We start from the raw sequence: 16,027 nt of genomic DNA on the forward strand, positions 1-16,027 counted from the left end.
TTCTAGTTACTAATAGTTCTAGCTTATATTTATGAGTGGTGTTACAACGCAGTGGTTTAAACCCAAGTCTTAGGAGCCAGACTTGCGGGTTTAAATCCTACCTCTGCTACTTGTCAACTATAAGGTCGTGAGCAAGTTCCTTCACTCTTCTATGCCTTGTCTTTGAAACAGTAAGACAAGGATAAAAACAGTAACTATCTCACATGTAGTGACTCACAGTAACCAGCACATACTAAATGCTCAATTAGTGTTAGCTGCTTTCATTGCTATTACCTGAATATTATGGGAATTCTTTTAAAATCACTTTCAAAAGGAGTTTAATTACTACATTCTTTAATACTAATTCCTGTATTATTATACCTCACTTTTCCTCAAACACACTATTATCTACTAGAGAGGATTGCAGAGGAATCTTGCTGCTTCCAAAATTCGAATTAACTCCTAGAGTAAAAATGGACCATGATAACAGTGAATAAATAAACCATGGAAGAAATTTCAAAACAGGAATGACTAGAAGGTGATTACTTTGAAGGGAATCATGCTTATAATGAATATCTAAGTTCAAGGTTTGAGGCAGAAGGGATCTTTATAATCACATCTCAAATATAAAGACAAAACCAATAAAACAGAACACATTATCATGTGTGACTTCAAAGAACACCAGGTTAAAAGGGCATCAACCGTATATATTAATAGATGAACCCAGTGTAAATGAATAACTGTAAATAGAAAGTCACCTCTTAAAATAAAAATTTTACCCATAGCAATTGCTACAAACTGCATCTCACATACAGTACAAATAAGCTTATGATAAAAACCACTGAAGTGTCAATGCTGTGACCATACTTACATATTTAAATCTGCTCCATTTCAAAAAAGGACTTAAGGTGGGCAAAGCCTTTGGATTAGAATTTTTGTGCCTTCCTTTGCTTATCACAGTGTCCTCTGTGGCAAGTGTCCAAATGCAGAAGACTAAGAGCCCTTCATTGCACCCAAGAAAGAAATCAATGGCCAAACAGTGCTCATGGGAGATATCAGCTCCCATGCTGAACATTCACCACACCCTTTCCCTTCTTGATTCATCCCCAGTTTGCTCTCCAGCTATGCACAACATGGCCTCCCAGAGGACGTGGTCAAGGCAACCCACACTCAGTGAGCTGACTTCCAGCGTGGTCTCCAAAGCCCAGCTTCCCAGTTCCTTAGTGCCATCTGTGTGAGCAGAGCGTATCACATGAGCAGCAGCTTCACACCTGAGCTGGATGATGAAGGTGGTTTCCCACACATCAGTTCTATGCATCCCAGCCTTCCCCTCTTTTCTTGCCCTAGTTTCCAGCACCCCTTGCCAAACATTCAGGCCATCTATGCTACCTACAGACCAGGAGAGCCTGCCAAAGGCACAAAGCCAACTGCAGGAATCAAGAAAAATCTCCCATTTTCCTTGGGCACCCTATAGCTGAGAGGCTTGTCCTCTGTAGGACATATGTCCAAGGCCACCTTAGAGAGCACCAGGGCCCCTCCATGCTGCCCTCTCAGGGGTCCTCAGCCAGGATACTATGGATCTAGGGGAGAGAAGAGGAGCCTCTTCTGGAGAAGCAAACTAAGATGACTAGTCTACAAGCATCAGATCAGGTTAGTCTGGAACTGACATATAGAAGACCACCTGGACAGGTTAAATAAATCAAGGAATCGTGAAAAAGAACTATTGAAAAAGAACAGGGAAGCTCTATATGCACCAATATGGAACAATCTCCATGAAACTTTTTTTTAACAAAATAAAAGATTTGATTGAGATATAATTTACATATATAACATTCACTAATTTTAGGTGTGCACTCTGAAGAGTTTTAATAAATGCAGCCATACAACCACTACAATCATGATCTTAGAATATGTTCATCACCCCAGAAAGTTGTCTCATCCCTCTTTGAAGTCAATCATCATCAGCCCTTCCCCCAATCCCTGGCCGCTGAAAACCACCAATCTGCTTTCTCTTTAGTTGGCCTTTTCCAGAATGTCATATAAATGGAATCATCCAGTAGGTAGCCTTTTGTGTCTAGCTTCACTCACTCAGTTTAATGCTTTCAAAAGTCATTCATGTTATTGTGTGTATCATAATAACACAATATTGTTATTGCTGAGTTGTATTTCATCTGGTACAGCTGGATTTTGTGCAGATTTGCCAAAATCTGTTCCTCCATTCTGCTGTTGGATATTTTAAAAGAAAAAGTAAGTTTACCACAGTGTGCACACAGTATACTACTATTTGCATAAAATAAAAGGAGGTACACACACAGATTTCTATATTTATTGACAAGCTTTTGAAAGACACGTAAGAAAATGGAACTGTGGTGCCTTTGGGAGAAAAATGGGATAGCTGAAAGACATCCTTTCTTTGACCACTTTTATAACCATTTAAAAATTTTAACTATACACACTACTGATTCAAAAAATAAACAAATTTTAAAAGTTTTCAGAAGACCTCATATCTAAGGTTGGCGTCCTCTTTTGCCAAACCCTGCAACATTTTTTTTTCTTAGCTATTTCTTTGACTTCTCAAGATGACCCGGAGATTTAGCATGTTATTTTCCAGATAAAGAAGAAACTTTTGCTGTTTTTCTTTCTCCTCTTTCTCAGAGTTCTTATTAACTCCAACTTAATCTCCCTTTCTTAATTATCCGTTTCTTAAACAAGAAAAAAAAAAAGCTTTGATCACCTCTGAAAACCAGCATCCAACACTAAACTCACAGCATGTAATGTGATTGAAGCCACGGTCCCAAGGCATTTTGTTGGATATGAAAATGGGAAGAGGCCAAAACACCTGGGCAGATCCCAGGGTGTGATCTCTCAGGAGACCTGGTGGCCAGGGTGATGTCCCACCCTTCGCCAGGCCAGGATGAGCATCTGCCCACAAAAGCAAGGAAGGAGCTGCAGCCACTTAGGTTTCAAAGTTCCTTGAAAAACCCTTCAGGAACATAAAAGAACAATCTTATGAACATCTGCAGCTTCTCAGAAAAGCTGATGTGCATATTCCCTCGTCTAGTGTAGAATTGTTTTGTTTTTAACAATAATCCCATTATTGGCCTTCTTGACAGTGTCTGACACATGGTTTTGTTCAAAAAAAGTTTCCTGAATGCCTCTAGAGGGTGTCACTGATCCTCACAGTAGGGAATGACATCACTGCCCCTGCACTCTGCCTGGGCTTCTCTGCCATCCCTGCATCAGACTCAGAACTGTTGCCATCGTTTCCCTGGTCCTGAAGAGCCTGCTTATTTGCCTGTCATGCACAGGCATTTGATCTCACAAAAGGCCTGTGCTCTCAAGGTATTGTACAGGATTAAAGGATGAGCACAGCTGTCATCCAGGTAAGAACACATAAACCAGAAAAAGATGGAGTAACAACAGGACACCCGCATTTATTCTTTAGCACAGGCCATGCATCCCAAATTCTCTTCTCCATCATCTCAAGCCATCACTTCCCAGCAGTCAGTCCAGACAGAGGCAAGCAGGCCCCACTCCGTATCAGAAGCCTTTGTGACCCCACACTCCAATTAGTCAACTCCAACAAGGTTCCACCTGACAAGTATCCCCAAAGCAGGAGTCAGGCAGCATGGAACAAGCTCCAAGAAGTCAGGAAGATGACAGTGGCATCCCCAGGGCCTAGGACAGTGGCTGCCACTGAGGATGTTCAAAACCTGTGGACTGAGCCTTGAACAACAGCAAGCCTTCAGCAGGCAGGATGGGGCAAGGCACATCTGATCAAAGCGGAGCATGGCCAGGGCTTCCCAGACTGGGCCCACAAGGTGGATTTCCATGGCACATAGGCATGACTCTGTAAAACAACTCTCATATTTGAAAAGTCGTTCCCGGTCAATTCCCCTGCAGTCCTGGTTGCATCAGGAAGAAAGTTCCAGTGCAGTGCCAGTATGTCTTTAAGCCTTCCCTAGAACTTGATCATTTCCCTTTCTAACACATGACTGGAATGGGCGCTTTATCAGCAACTTTGACAAACAATGAAATCCAGCTAGAATTCTAGGACACTGTTGTGACTTCAATATATTTATTTTTACAGTTACTTTCTGTTTTGGGGACATGTTAGATGATTTTCTGCTTATAGAAAGGTACAAAGTTTCTGTTTTAAATTATTTTATTTAAGACCAAAAGTTGGCTGATTTAAAGAGAAAAATATGAAAGAAAATACCACAGGAAGTATGAGTTTAAGACCAAAAAAATGTAAAAATCATGCAGGTAGTGGATGGTTCTACATGAATACGACACAAACCAGGCCTCTGACTTCTGTGAGCATAAGAACCAAAGCAAAGAAGTGTAAGGAGCAGGTTCCAGGAGGAAAGGGGCAGGTCATGACAACAGCTGGGGCCCAGGGGATGTGGTGGCAGAAGATGGGTCTAGAAAGGTAAGGTCAAGCAGGGCATGGAGAGCCTGATGCTCAGGGGAGGTGTTGGGCTTTCACCTGCGATTGTGAGATCCACCAGAGACCTCCAGCCTGACTGACTAGTGGGAGGGGCCCCATCCCCAAAACTGGGCTGAGGGAAGAGGGAAGATAAGCTGGGGTGTGGGAACTCTGAGGCAGAGAAGCCAAGGAAGTGGCTGGAGCTTCCTCAGCTCTGCTGACCACAGTGAGACCCTGAAAAAGTACCTGCCCCCCCCCCAGGAGAATGTGCCTTATCACAAAATCCTATACCCTCCAGAGGTGCCCCCCAAGATAGTGAATGGAACAAAGTCTGGTACTAGACAGTTAGCCTGGAAAACAGGTGTTAGCCCATGTGGTCTTCCATGATAAAGTCACTTATCACCATATATGGAAAGAAAACTTCCAGGAAAAAGGAGAGGGAGAAAAAAAAAGATTGGAATAGGCTTAAAGAAAAAAATACCTAAAGATAGCCTAAACAAAGCAGGCCCAGCCCCTCATGCCGGCCCCACTGTCTGCTAGCCATATGGTATGTGATAAGCCAGAATGCTTTTATTTATCTTCTTTGATTTGTCCATAAAGCCGAGAGCCAGCTCCACTGAGAAAGCTCCACTTGCAGTAGAGACTGCATCCTGCTCTTGACCCCTGACCAACACCCCCCAGGCCCCAGCTCCTGCTCTAGGAGGCGGCCTGGCTGCCATTCCCCTTCCCCTCATCCTTGCTTCCTGCCTCAGCTTCCATAGCTGTGTTCCCACAGCCAGTAAGCCAGGAGCGGTGCCTGCTGCCTCCTCTGTGGACAGCTAGCTAGGCCATTAGCACTCATCCTACAGGTGCACTCTGCCATTTGCCCAGTCCTCTGCTACAGCCCAGACAGTAACTGGCAGAAATAAACATTCTCATGGCTATAAAGTATGGCTATAAAGTATCAGCCACCTTGAGTGTTCCTTGGCAACAATGTTGCCTCTTGAACCATAAAGGTATCAGAGATATGTGTCTATCTGGTGTATTTCTCTGCTCCCACCTCCTTGCATGAGAAAATGGCCAAGCAACCACTATATCCAAATGACTCTAGGTCCCAATTCACCAAAGCAGGCCTGCTCTTTTGCTCTCCCTAGAATGACCAAAATAATCACGTCAAGGTCTGTGCTGGATCTGCACTCGAGAGCCCTGATCTCAGCCTCCAAACTCTTCTAACCGTCATCTCAATCTCTCTTCTTGGCAGCCAGGTTTTGCTTGGGTGAAGAAATGCCACTTGTTGGGTAGAAGAAGATCAGCAGAGTTGAACCTGCCAACAGGATGCCAAGTTAAATTTAAATTTCAGATAAACAACAAAATGTTTTTAGTATAAGTATATCCCATGCAATATTTGGGACACACTCATACTAAAAAATTGTTCATTGTTGATCTGAAATTCAGATTTAATTAGGAGTTCTATAGTTTTATTTGCTAAGTCTGGCAACCCTAGATATCAGAAAGTAGCAGGACCAACCCCTTGCACAGCCCTGATCCTCCCTAGTAACCCTCAGGGCCACCATAGAAACAGCCCTGCCTCTGGCCTGCACTTCACTATTGCCACTCCCTGAGTGCACTTTGCAAAGGCCTGCAGGCTCTATGTGGCATCTCATAGCCAGTACCCTTGGTAACTAGCAACAAAGGATAACTTCTCAGCCAAAGCAAGAAGTTGCAAAGAAACCTAAAGGAAAGCTTTTGTGAATAGACTGAGCAAGAAGAAGCCCGAGAGAAGATGCCCTGTCCCCAGCAGGTATAAAAACACCAAGCGCAGGCATTCAAAGGACTGACAGTGTTTGCATATGAGCCTGTACTGCGCAGCCTCACACCCCACCAAAGGCACCAACAAGCCAATGTAATCTAAGACTGAGGGGGCGGGGCTGTATGGCTTAACAGGCACAGGAGCAGCTTTATAAATGGCCAGTATCCCAAGCCCTCAGGCAGCTGCTCTGGGCAGGCCCCTGCAGGAGTCCTGGCAGAAGACACAGCCCAGCCCCACTGAAAAGCATCTGAGGGGCATGGACTCATGGGCTCTGGGCCAGGCCAAGTGCCATGGGTGTGTGGGGCATTTCTCTATATACAGCCCTGAAGCATCTAGAAGCAGCTGTTATTCTTCTGCTCTGGCACTAACAGGAGGATACTTCATCTCTAATCTGCAGACTTTTCAAACTATCAGTCAGAAATCCAGTGGCTAATAAATAATATTAGGTTGAGCTATATGAAATTTCCACTTTTGTAAGTCAAAAAGAATATTGGCAATTATATACAGCCCAAGCAAATAATAATAATTTGGTTGCTTTCTATTTATCAGACACCATTCAAGGTCCTTTAAGTGAATTCATTGTGTAATGTTTAATCCTGATGACCACCTTTGAAGGTAAGGATTTCTGTGTCCATTTTAGAGATGCAGAGACTGAGACAGGGAGAGGTCACAATATGTGTCCAGCTGGATACACACTGGATCTATGTGTCTCCATAACCCATGCTCACTCCACCCACCATGTGGCCTGGATTAAGTGCATTCTTCCACCTCCTCCGCTCTCTGAACCTGCCCGTGGGTCAGTGTCTGGCCATTCCTGCAGCATCAGGCACTGCCAGGACTTCCACCCTGCCAGCACCTGCTGCAAGGGCCACTCTGTAGCTAATCAAAGCCTGGCCTCCTGAATTAGCAGCAAAGTGTATTTAACAAACAATTTCAAGAGGAGAAAAACACTTGCAAGCTGATTTAGAGTGCGAGGGGAAAGGTTGCCAAAAAATGCATTCCTAAAATAAATAGAAAGTAGTCAAGGGGGCAAAATCTAGTCCAACCAGTTTTAAAATGCCTTAACTGTGACCATGAGCTAATTTGTAGTAGACCACTGACAAAGGCATCAGGTGCAGTGTGATCCAGCATCACTGCAGACCCAGAAGCACGTGCTTCCAAGGCTCTCCTCTGAAAAGGCTACTAAGCCTCATAGAGGGGAGAGGATGAGAAACCTCTCAAAAGAACAAGTCAAAGTCAGGGACCATCACTAGTCTCCTAGACCATCACAACCCCCCTTAAAGGCTGAAATCAACACAGTAAGATAAACAAAAGGGCTGTCAGAGGCCAACTTTAAAAGAAAAGAAGAAATGGATACGCTCCTCCCTGTGAAATAAAATTTTGGAAGAGCATACATAATACATAATAAAAGCAGTTTCCACCAGCTCCAAATGAACATCTGCAGAGATCAAAGTTTGAGGATAAAAAGGAGGAGAGGACTGACCTTCACATGGGCCACGTAGTGACGACACGTCTCCTCCATGTAAGTCAGCTGCAGCTTCTCTGTGACCTGACCCATGGTCTCTCCCAGCAGCACAAAGTAGACCCTGGGCAGCTGGCCCTTCTCCTTTTTGGCCACGTCAGCCATCAGAACATAATTCAGGCCTGCCAATAAATGAGAGGTCAAAATGTCAGCAAGGACCGACACACTGTGATGAAGCCACCTCTTTTCCTTGTCACGGGATCACATGCACATCTCATACGATACCTAACCTTCCATGGCAGGAGACTGCAGCCCCAAGCCGAGACATGCTCAGCACACAGCCAGGGTGCTTAAAGAATCAAGAGAGAAGCATGATGTCCTCTGCCTTTCTAATGACTCTCCCTGTGTCATACTTCACGGCTCTCCCTGATTTAAACCTCATGCCATCATGAGGTATCAACTGAGCCAGCACTATGCCCATCAACGAGGTGTACCCAACACAGGTTAGTGTCCTGACAAGGCAAACATCATGACAAACCTACAGAACATTACCAGAAGCTGCTGAAATTATCAAGGCTTTGTGTAATACTGACTTCTATAAAGCACATGGTTTATGCCCAACACAAGGGAACCATCTCGTCTGATAATTTTAACTAATCTCAACAAAGTTGAGTCGTGCTCTATAACGAGTACATGGACTGGACCATGTGCCTGCCATCGTTTACTGAGCACTGACTGTAGGCCAGGCACCACTAAAGGTAGAGGGGATATATCAATGAACAATGCAGGCATAAACTCCTGCCTTCAGGTAGTTTACATGCACAGGAACCCAGATGAAGGCTGGAGTTGCCTTTATTCCCAGGTAGCCGAGTGTGGTGATCAAACATTTTGTAGTGCCTATCCTTTCAACAAAACTATGACCATGGTAGGGCGTGTACTGAGGTCCTCTCCTGCAAAGAATAACTCACCCCCATACCTGAATGTGTAATGCCAGATGGCAGAACTTTTGTAACACAGTCTTGAATTAAAAAAAAAGAAGAAGAAAGAAAAAAAGAAAAAAAAGATGATCACAGTATCAAATGCATGCTAGATAAACCTGGAAGGATCTACCTCTGTTATTTCAGAGTCAATAAGTAAATAGATAGGTATGTATTACATTATAGAAATATGACTTTAGTGTCAATACACCTATTTTACCGCTTTTCTGTGCCAGAGGTCATCCCCTCCGTAACCCTTTTTATTTTTAACTGTTTTGGGGATTCAAGGAAATACGTTATTTTTAAAGTGAGAGAACAGGAATCTCTGTCCCTGGAATGACCAGGCAAGATGGCTGAGCAACAGAAGGCAGATGACCCAGCCCCACCCTGTCTCCAGACACCTGCCTCTTAGAAGCTGGAGGCTTTACATCAGTAACTAGTAGCCCCGAGCCCACTGGCATTTAAGTAAGTGAAGTCAGGCATTAGGAAAGGCTCCGGCTTTTAATGACATCAAAGGGATCAGCCACCAGGGGAGGTATGAACAGGGAGAGAGGAAGGTGACCTGAATGGGCATTCTGCACCTGCCACAGGGCATATTTTTGATGCTTCTAATGGCCTCCCTGGGCCTCTGCCATCTCAGGGACCTTGCCATGCCGAGCTGGCAAATTCCTAGTCAGCAGAGCCATCTGCCCCAACTTGTTTAACACCAGCAAACAGCTGACTTACAAGGCAAGGCTGTGTCACCAGAAGGGACCTAAGACCTGGATACTCTCGGGAGGTGCCATTATTAAGAAGAAAATAATGCATACAGGAAAGTGCTCCCACACAGAAAACACTGGCACCTGTGCAAGTGTCACACACCAACTCCAATGGGGACAACAGCAAGAAAAGGGATAGATTCAGACTGGCAAAGCTTTGAGACAATCCTGGAGACCACTAAGCTCAAAAACCTTCATTTTTTAAGATGAGGGAACTGAGGCCCCAAAAGAGAACAAGACTTGCTCCAGGCCAGAGAGCCACCCACCAAAGAGCTGAATCTAGGACTCCCTTAATCTCTGGTGCCAGGCTATTCCCGACACACTTGTTCTTGCTGCATGCTATACATTACTTGACCAAAACCTCCCATTTTTTTGAATGCATGGATAGCAGGTCCAAACAAGTGCAGAGATCTACAACTAAACTCTAGCCAATTTACTTTCTACTGATCACAACTTCCCTGAACAACTGCCCTGAAGTAAGAAAGGTTACATTTAAATGAAGTGAATTTCCAAGTTTGCTTAAGCAAAGTCATGGCTACAGATGCACATTGCTGAAGACAAGCCAGAGGCCACACAGTTGGGTGAACCAATGTGGCTGACGCAGCTGCTGAGCAGACTCTCCTCGGGGTCCCCTGACCAGCCTCCTTCCCAGGTGAAAGAACCACAGCTGCCTTCCCTCAGGAAGGGAGATAATGGAGAGGACAATGAGACTGGACTATCTTGCCAGAGATGAACTAGCTGAGCTCAGAGAAAACCTGGGTGGAAAGGAACACAGGAAGATGGAACGGATGGTATTGCTCCCCCACCCATATCCTATTGGCTTTTACCATTTCTCTGCTGTCCGGCCCAAATTGCAACTGCCAGTACCTGCATCTCTTCTCCTGAGGTCTTTCTCTCGTGGCTCTGTCCATGTGCATGGCAAGCCAGGAGTGCCAGGGAACTCAAGTCCCCAGAGAAGTCCTCCATAATTCAGGGCCCCGGCTCCCTTGCCCCTTGATGTGGGGTAATTCTGGGGCATGGTCTACACTGACTGCCAGGGTTCCCCAGCAGGACTGAGCTCCAGCTGCCCACAGCAGTAACCTGCTCAGTAAGACACCCTCTATTTGGCTGCTCTGATGGCTAATTTTATGTGTCAACTTGGCTGGGCCACAGGACCCAGAATCTGGTCAAGCACCAATCTAGATGTCACTGAGAAGGTATTTTTTTTATATTAGATTAACATTTAAATCAGTAGACTTTGAATAAAGCAGATTACCCTCCAAAATGTGGGCAAGCCTCATCTGTTGAAGGTTTTAAGAGAAAAAGACTAAGGTTCCCCCAAAAAATAAACTGCTTTTAGACTGCTTTCAGACTTGAGCTGCAACATCAACTCTTCCCTGAGTCTCCAGCCTACTGGCCTTCCCTGAAGAATTCAGACTTCCCAGATCTCATAATCTCACAACCCAATTCCTGAAAATCAACCAACTAATCCATTTCTTTCTCTCTCCATTCTGTTTCTCTGGAGAAGCCTGAGGTCTGCAGCTGCCTTCCTTTCCTGTCTCACTGTCCCATTTCCTTACTGGTACTTCTTGGGACCATTTGTGCATCAACCACATGCACTCAGAACCTTGACCCAAGCTCTGTTTTGGGGAGAACCCATATTAACACAGGGTAAGTCAGGAAAAGCAAATAAATTCAACCTGCAACGTGTGCCAAGCACTGTGCTAGGTAATTTACAAACACCAACTTTACTCCTCCAAAGTTTCATCTCACTGCAGAAGTACTGATCCGGAAGTACTGATCTCTTGCAACTCAAGGGAGAGAGAAACAACCCACAGTTCACAGAAACTGAGCTGAGGACAAGGCAACTGCTGCTCCTCTCCAGCAGGGTGTGTGCATGCCAGCACATTAACCTTTCAGATTTCTCTAAAATGTTAAAACATACAATCACAGACATACCGCATTATCCAATTCACCAAGTACAATCATTCTGGAAGCATTTCATCTCTAGAACTGCCTACTTAGTACTTCTCCTTGATTTAAATTTTGACATTTTAAATTACCCCAAAGGAAGTTAGTTCTATATCAGACTCTCTCCTCTAGAAGAAAGCAAGAGTCACAATGAGAAATCCTGCCTGAGGAGGCAAGAAGAAATGCTGACCACTCATTCCAAAGCCCTGAGTGGAACTGGTAGTTTTACCAGCACCCACTGGTAAAGGGTCTGGTGGAAAGGGAAGCAGAGGACATGTCTGGGAAGCAGCCGATCAGCTGCCTGGGCTCCACGGTCAGGGCCCTGGGAAGGTGGGTGCATCAGGCTGTCCAAGTTGCCCACAGCCGGCCATGAGGTAAGCCAGCCTGGCCAGCCCCCGTCTGCCCCTGGGAGGGTGCTGGTTCTGATTAGGGCCTGCTCCAACAGCACATTTCACATCTTTAGGTTTTTCCTTCTGGCAGCTTGTGTCCCTGCCATGTCGAATGATGTCATGGTGATGGAAAAGCTGATCAGCCCGGAGTAATACTTTCAGCCACCTCCCTGCCCTGCCCCCGGCTGCTTCCCGAGGGGCCCTCCTGCACGGGCCTGGGCCAGGAGGGAGCCAGCTGTCTCTCATCAACTCTGGCTCTGGTCTCTCCCAGCAAGTTTTGATTAATTCCCGCTCTCCATCAGAACACGAGTTCAGCTGTGAAATTCTAACAAATTCTCCTTCCCGAGTTTCAGGCTGAGAACCATGGAAACACAGGAGCACTGGGTTAGAGTGCAAAATGCAATCACTCAGAGAGCGCCCCTTCCTGGTTTTCGTTTCACACTCTGGTGAAAGCCCAGAACTGCCAGCTTGATTCCCAGCCTCCAGAGATTGACAAGCAAGTTTAGGTGTCAGCCTGGCCAGTGAGTAGGTACAAGCACCGCCCATGGGTGAGGGGCAGGGTCCCCTTGGGCAAAGCATTCACCACCTTCACCTATGCCAGCCAGGCTCCAAGGGGCCACAGGCTGTTCCCAGGCCAAGAATAAAGTGATTAATAATACTATTGGGGACAGGAAGAACTCCTATTTTAAAGTGCTTTATGAAATGTGTTGTAAACCTGCTCCTGGAGGAGCCCACGGTCAGAGGGAGAAGTCTGTGTCTGTGTCCCAGCACTAAGCACAGTGCATGCCACACAAGGGGCCCGGAGCTCATCCAGAAGAGCGAGCAAGAGAGCAGCTGGTTGTTTTTGTCCTGTCTGCCTGCCCCCCTCCCACTAGAATGCCAGCTCCATGAGGGCAAGGACTTTGCCTGTCCTGCTCACTGCTCCGTGGCCCAAGCTAAGCAGGGTGTCTGCCACTCTGTAGGGCCTTAATTATTATTGTTTGATTGAATGACCCAACAGGGATTCAGCAACTAGATGTAACTGGATGCTTGCTGTGCTGGTTTATGAAGCTGTTGTCCTCAGCTCCAACCCACCCTTTTCTACCCTGCACTGTGACACTGGGGCTGGGACCCTGCAAACCTCACTTGTTTTGCCAGAGGCTCGCTGTGAGGCTCTGCTAATATGGAGCATCGGAGGGAGCCTGCAAGGCTGGAGGAGGGCAAAGGAACTCGCTCCTTCCTCCCCGCTTCCTACTCCTAGCCGCTTATCCCAGCAACAGTTTCTCACGGCAGCTGGTCCCAACAGCAGTTAATTGTACCTTTCAATTTTCCCCCCATTCTCTCAGAGCCAGCCTCATTGCACTCCCTCAGAGAGATCAGCAGCACCAGCCCCCTCCTCAGAGGTTCAGGTCCTAGCTCCACAGGGCCCCTTCTCCAAGCTCACAGGTTCTGATAACCCCAAGGAAGTGGTTAACCCAAAGTATAACCTTGAACCACTGTGATTCTCAAATTGAACCCATCTGGAGGCTTGTAAAAACACAGATGTGGGTCCCACCTTCAGAGTTTCTAGTCAGAATTTGCATATCTAATGAGATCCCAGGTGATGCTGATGCAGCTGGTCTGGGACCACACTTTGAGATCCACTGGTGCAGACCTGGAGGCGGCAGCTGCTTCCTGCAGTTACTCCCAGGTCCTCCATGACCTGTTTAACCCATTCCCAGTGCTAAATTTCCTCTGTTAAAACAACTGGTATGGTTTCTGTTTTCCTGACTGGACTCTGCCTGTTTCAGAGGCCAAGGCAGATTCACCTCCTACAGAGAAAGTCTGTATTTCCTACAGTATTTACAGAGGCTACAGCAGCTTGTGTCCCGCTAATGAGCTGGTCCTGAATACTCCCATGACCAAGCAGGCACGTGGTCTCTCATTTCTAAAGCAGGAAATAAAGAGGCAGTTGGTGTCCCTTCTCTGCACATAGGCTTGAACCCTGCCAGGTAGAGAAGAAGAAACCAAAGGCACAAGACTAACATCAGCTGCTTATGGCTCTCAAAACCATCCTCAGAGAGCAGGTCATGTGGCTGAAGATGGCAGCAGATAAATACCACAGAAGATACCACTTCTGACAGCCGTACCTAGCCTACCACAGGTATCTGTGTATTGCTCTGCCCAAATGCAGCCATCCTGCTAATAAACTCAGCCCACGATATGCAGACATTGAGAGGTGCCTAGAAGGCCTGCCCAGGGCTGGCACTCATTCACCAGGTATTCCATGGACAAAGTCATCATCCACATGGTTCCTCTGCAGCTGCCAGCACAGAGAGCAGGAAGGCTGGTAACCCAGTGTCTCAGCTGTGGGTTCCTGAGGCGGAGGCCTGGAGATGACACAGAATTGGCCAGCACCCTCTGCTGAGCTTGGATGGGAGCGGAGGGTATCTGTGTCCTGGAAGTGCCCATCCTTCCTCCATCTGAAGACTGACCTTCCCAACTGTGCAGAGCCAAGAGGCTGCCTTCCTTGCTGAATTCTAGGATACCTCACCCAGAGCTGGACCCCCACAGTTACCTGACTTTTCATCTCCACCTCATTTCCTATCACATTTCCATAAGGCCTGCCCATTTTTCCCTCCCTAAACTCTCCATTTCACTGCCAGCACATTTTTTGGCAGATTTCTGCATTTTTCTTTCTACTGCAAAGATTGAGATATGAATGCCAGAGAAAGTGACAGAAACATGCTGGGGATGAATAATTTTCTGCATTGCCTTATTATATTGAGATATCAAAATTCTCCAGTTATCATCCCCTTTAAGCCTGATTATCAGGGAAACACACCCTTAGAGTGTAAAGGGATGTTTGACTTTATCTATGAACCCATGTGGCAGATGGAGGATAGGGAAGGGAAGTTAATGGGAGGGTGCACTGGTGCTGAATGGGCCCCACCTAATGTCAGATATCAGCCAGGTTGCTTCGCATTGCCCGCAAGGTACAGTACAAGATGCCATCCAACTGCCTGCCTCTTTCACTTTACCCCAACACTTCTGGGGCTATGGCTAAGCCTAGACCTTCATTCTAATTGTGCTTAGCAGTCTGTGAAAGGCTCATGCTAGATGGGGCCCCAGAAAGAGCCACTGGTCAGGAACAGCATGAGGAGGCACCCACATCTCCTCTGCGCTCAGTTCATGAACCTTCAAATCAGAGTTTGCTCTACCACTTGTCTCATGCTCTGAATCACTCTTGCTCTAACTTGCATCTTGGTTTCTTCTTCTCTGCTTCAGCTATACCAATTTACCTTCACTTTCACAACAGCAATAAGTGAACGTTGTCTAACACTGCTTCAAGGCCAAAATAGTAGAAACTCCTTGTAATTCCCTTTAGAAGCTCCGTGAGGGCAGGACTATATCTCCAGTGCCTGGCACATGTGGATACATAATAAGCATGTGTCAAATGAACATACACAGACTATTAATCGTTTGCCCTTTTTGAAAGTTCTAGAATAGTTCTCATTCTTATGTGTATCAAAATTAATCTTCATTCTTTAAAAATGTTTTTTAACAGAGTCCAACTATGTGATGAGCTGGCATTGGACAGAAGACAGACTGCTTAATTACGTGAAGGACACACGAGTCCCAGAACTATCAGAAAGCTTTTTTCCTTAAGACTGTAGTATCTTAAACAATTATGGAGGTGGTGAGAAATAGTCGTTAGAAAGCAAAACTAAGTATCATAAGATCCAAATTCAACTCCTGGCTTCAACAATATCTGTGTGATCTTGAGTGAGCTGCTCTTTCTCACTGAGCTACACAAGAAAATGTTGTTAATCCTCTCTCACTAACCAGTTCCCAAGTTTTATAGTATGGTTTCATTCAATGTTGAAATTTCTAAGCTCTTTTTAAAAAATGATAAAATAAATATGTTTAATCATTGAGCTTATTCAACATACCTGAAGATCAAGAGAAATTGCCAATGAGACAGCCAAGAAGGATGAACATATTAAATAAGGTAGAACATTTGAGGTGCGGCTGAGGAATGAACTAGCTCATGTAAATATTTCTGCATGAATGGGCGTGTGTGCACACATGTGTGCTCCAGAGCAGTGCTTCTCAAACTTAAATGTGCACAGGAATCTTGTGGGGCTCTTGTGAAAATGCAGACTCTGATTCAGAAGTCCAAAGTGGAGCCCAAAGTCCCGCATTTCTAACAAGTTCCCAGTGATGCTGACAATGCTAGGCCAGGGGCTACACTGTGAGTAGCAAAAGGAGTCACTCATGACATTAAAAATATCTAAGAATGTCAGTAGGTCCAGGTCCCTGCTAGTGTTTTTGT

The 16,027-nt window shown here is 45.7% G+C and overlaps 1 protein-coding gene across 2 annotated transcripts in view; it reads right to left on the reverse strand.

Moving 5' to 3' along the window:
- The window catches only part of ITGA9 (integrin subunit alpha 9), a 387,176-nt gene that overhangs the window by 286,172 nt on the left and 84,977 nt on the right, over positions 1-16,027 (reverse strand). For both annotated transcript variants that reach the window (XM_054481130.2, XM_054481129.2), the window contains exon 15: positions 7,681-7,841. In XM_054481130.2, coding sequence (XP_054337105.1) covers positions 7,681-7,841 — 161 coding nt within the window. The remainder of the gene's footprint in view (positions 1-7,680; positions 7,842-16,027) is intronic.

Source organism: Pongo pygmaeus, chromosome 2, assembly GCF_028885625.2.
Source record: "Pongo pygmaeus isolate AG05252 chromosome 2, NHGRI_mPonPyg2-v2.0_pri, whole genome shotgun sequence".
NCBI classification, from domain to species: domain Eukaryota; kingdom Metazoa; phylum Chordata; class Mammalia; order Primates; family Hominidae; genus Pongo; species Pongo pygmaeus.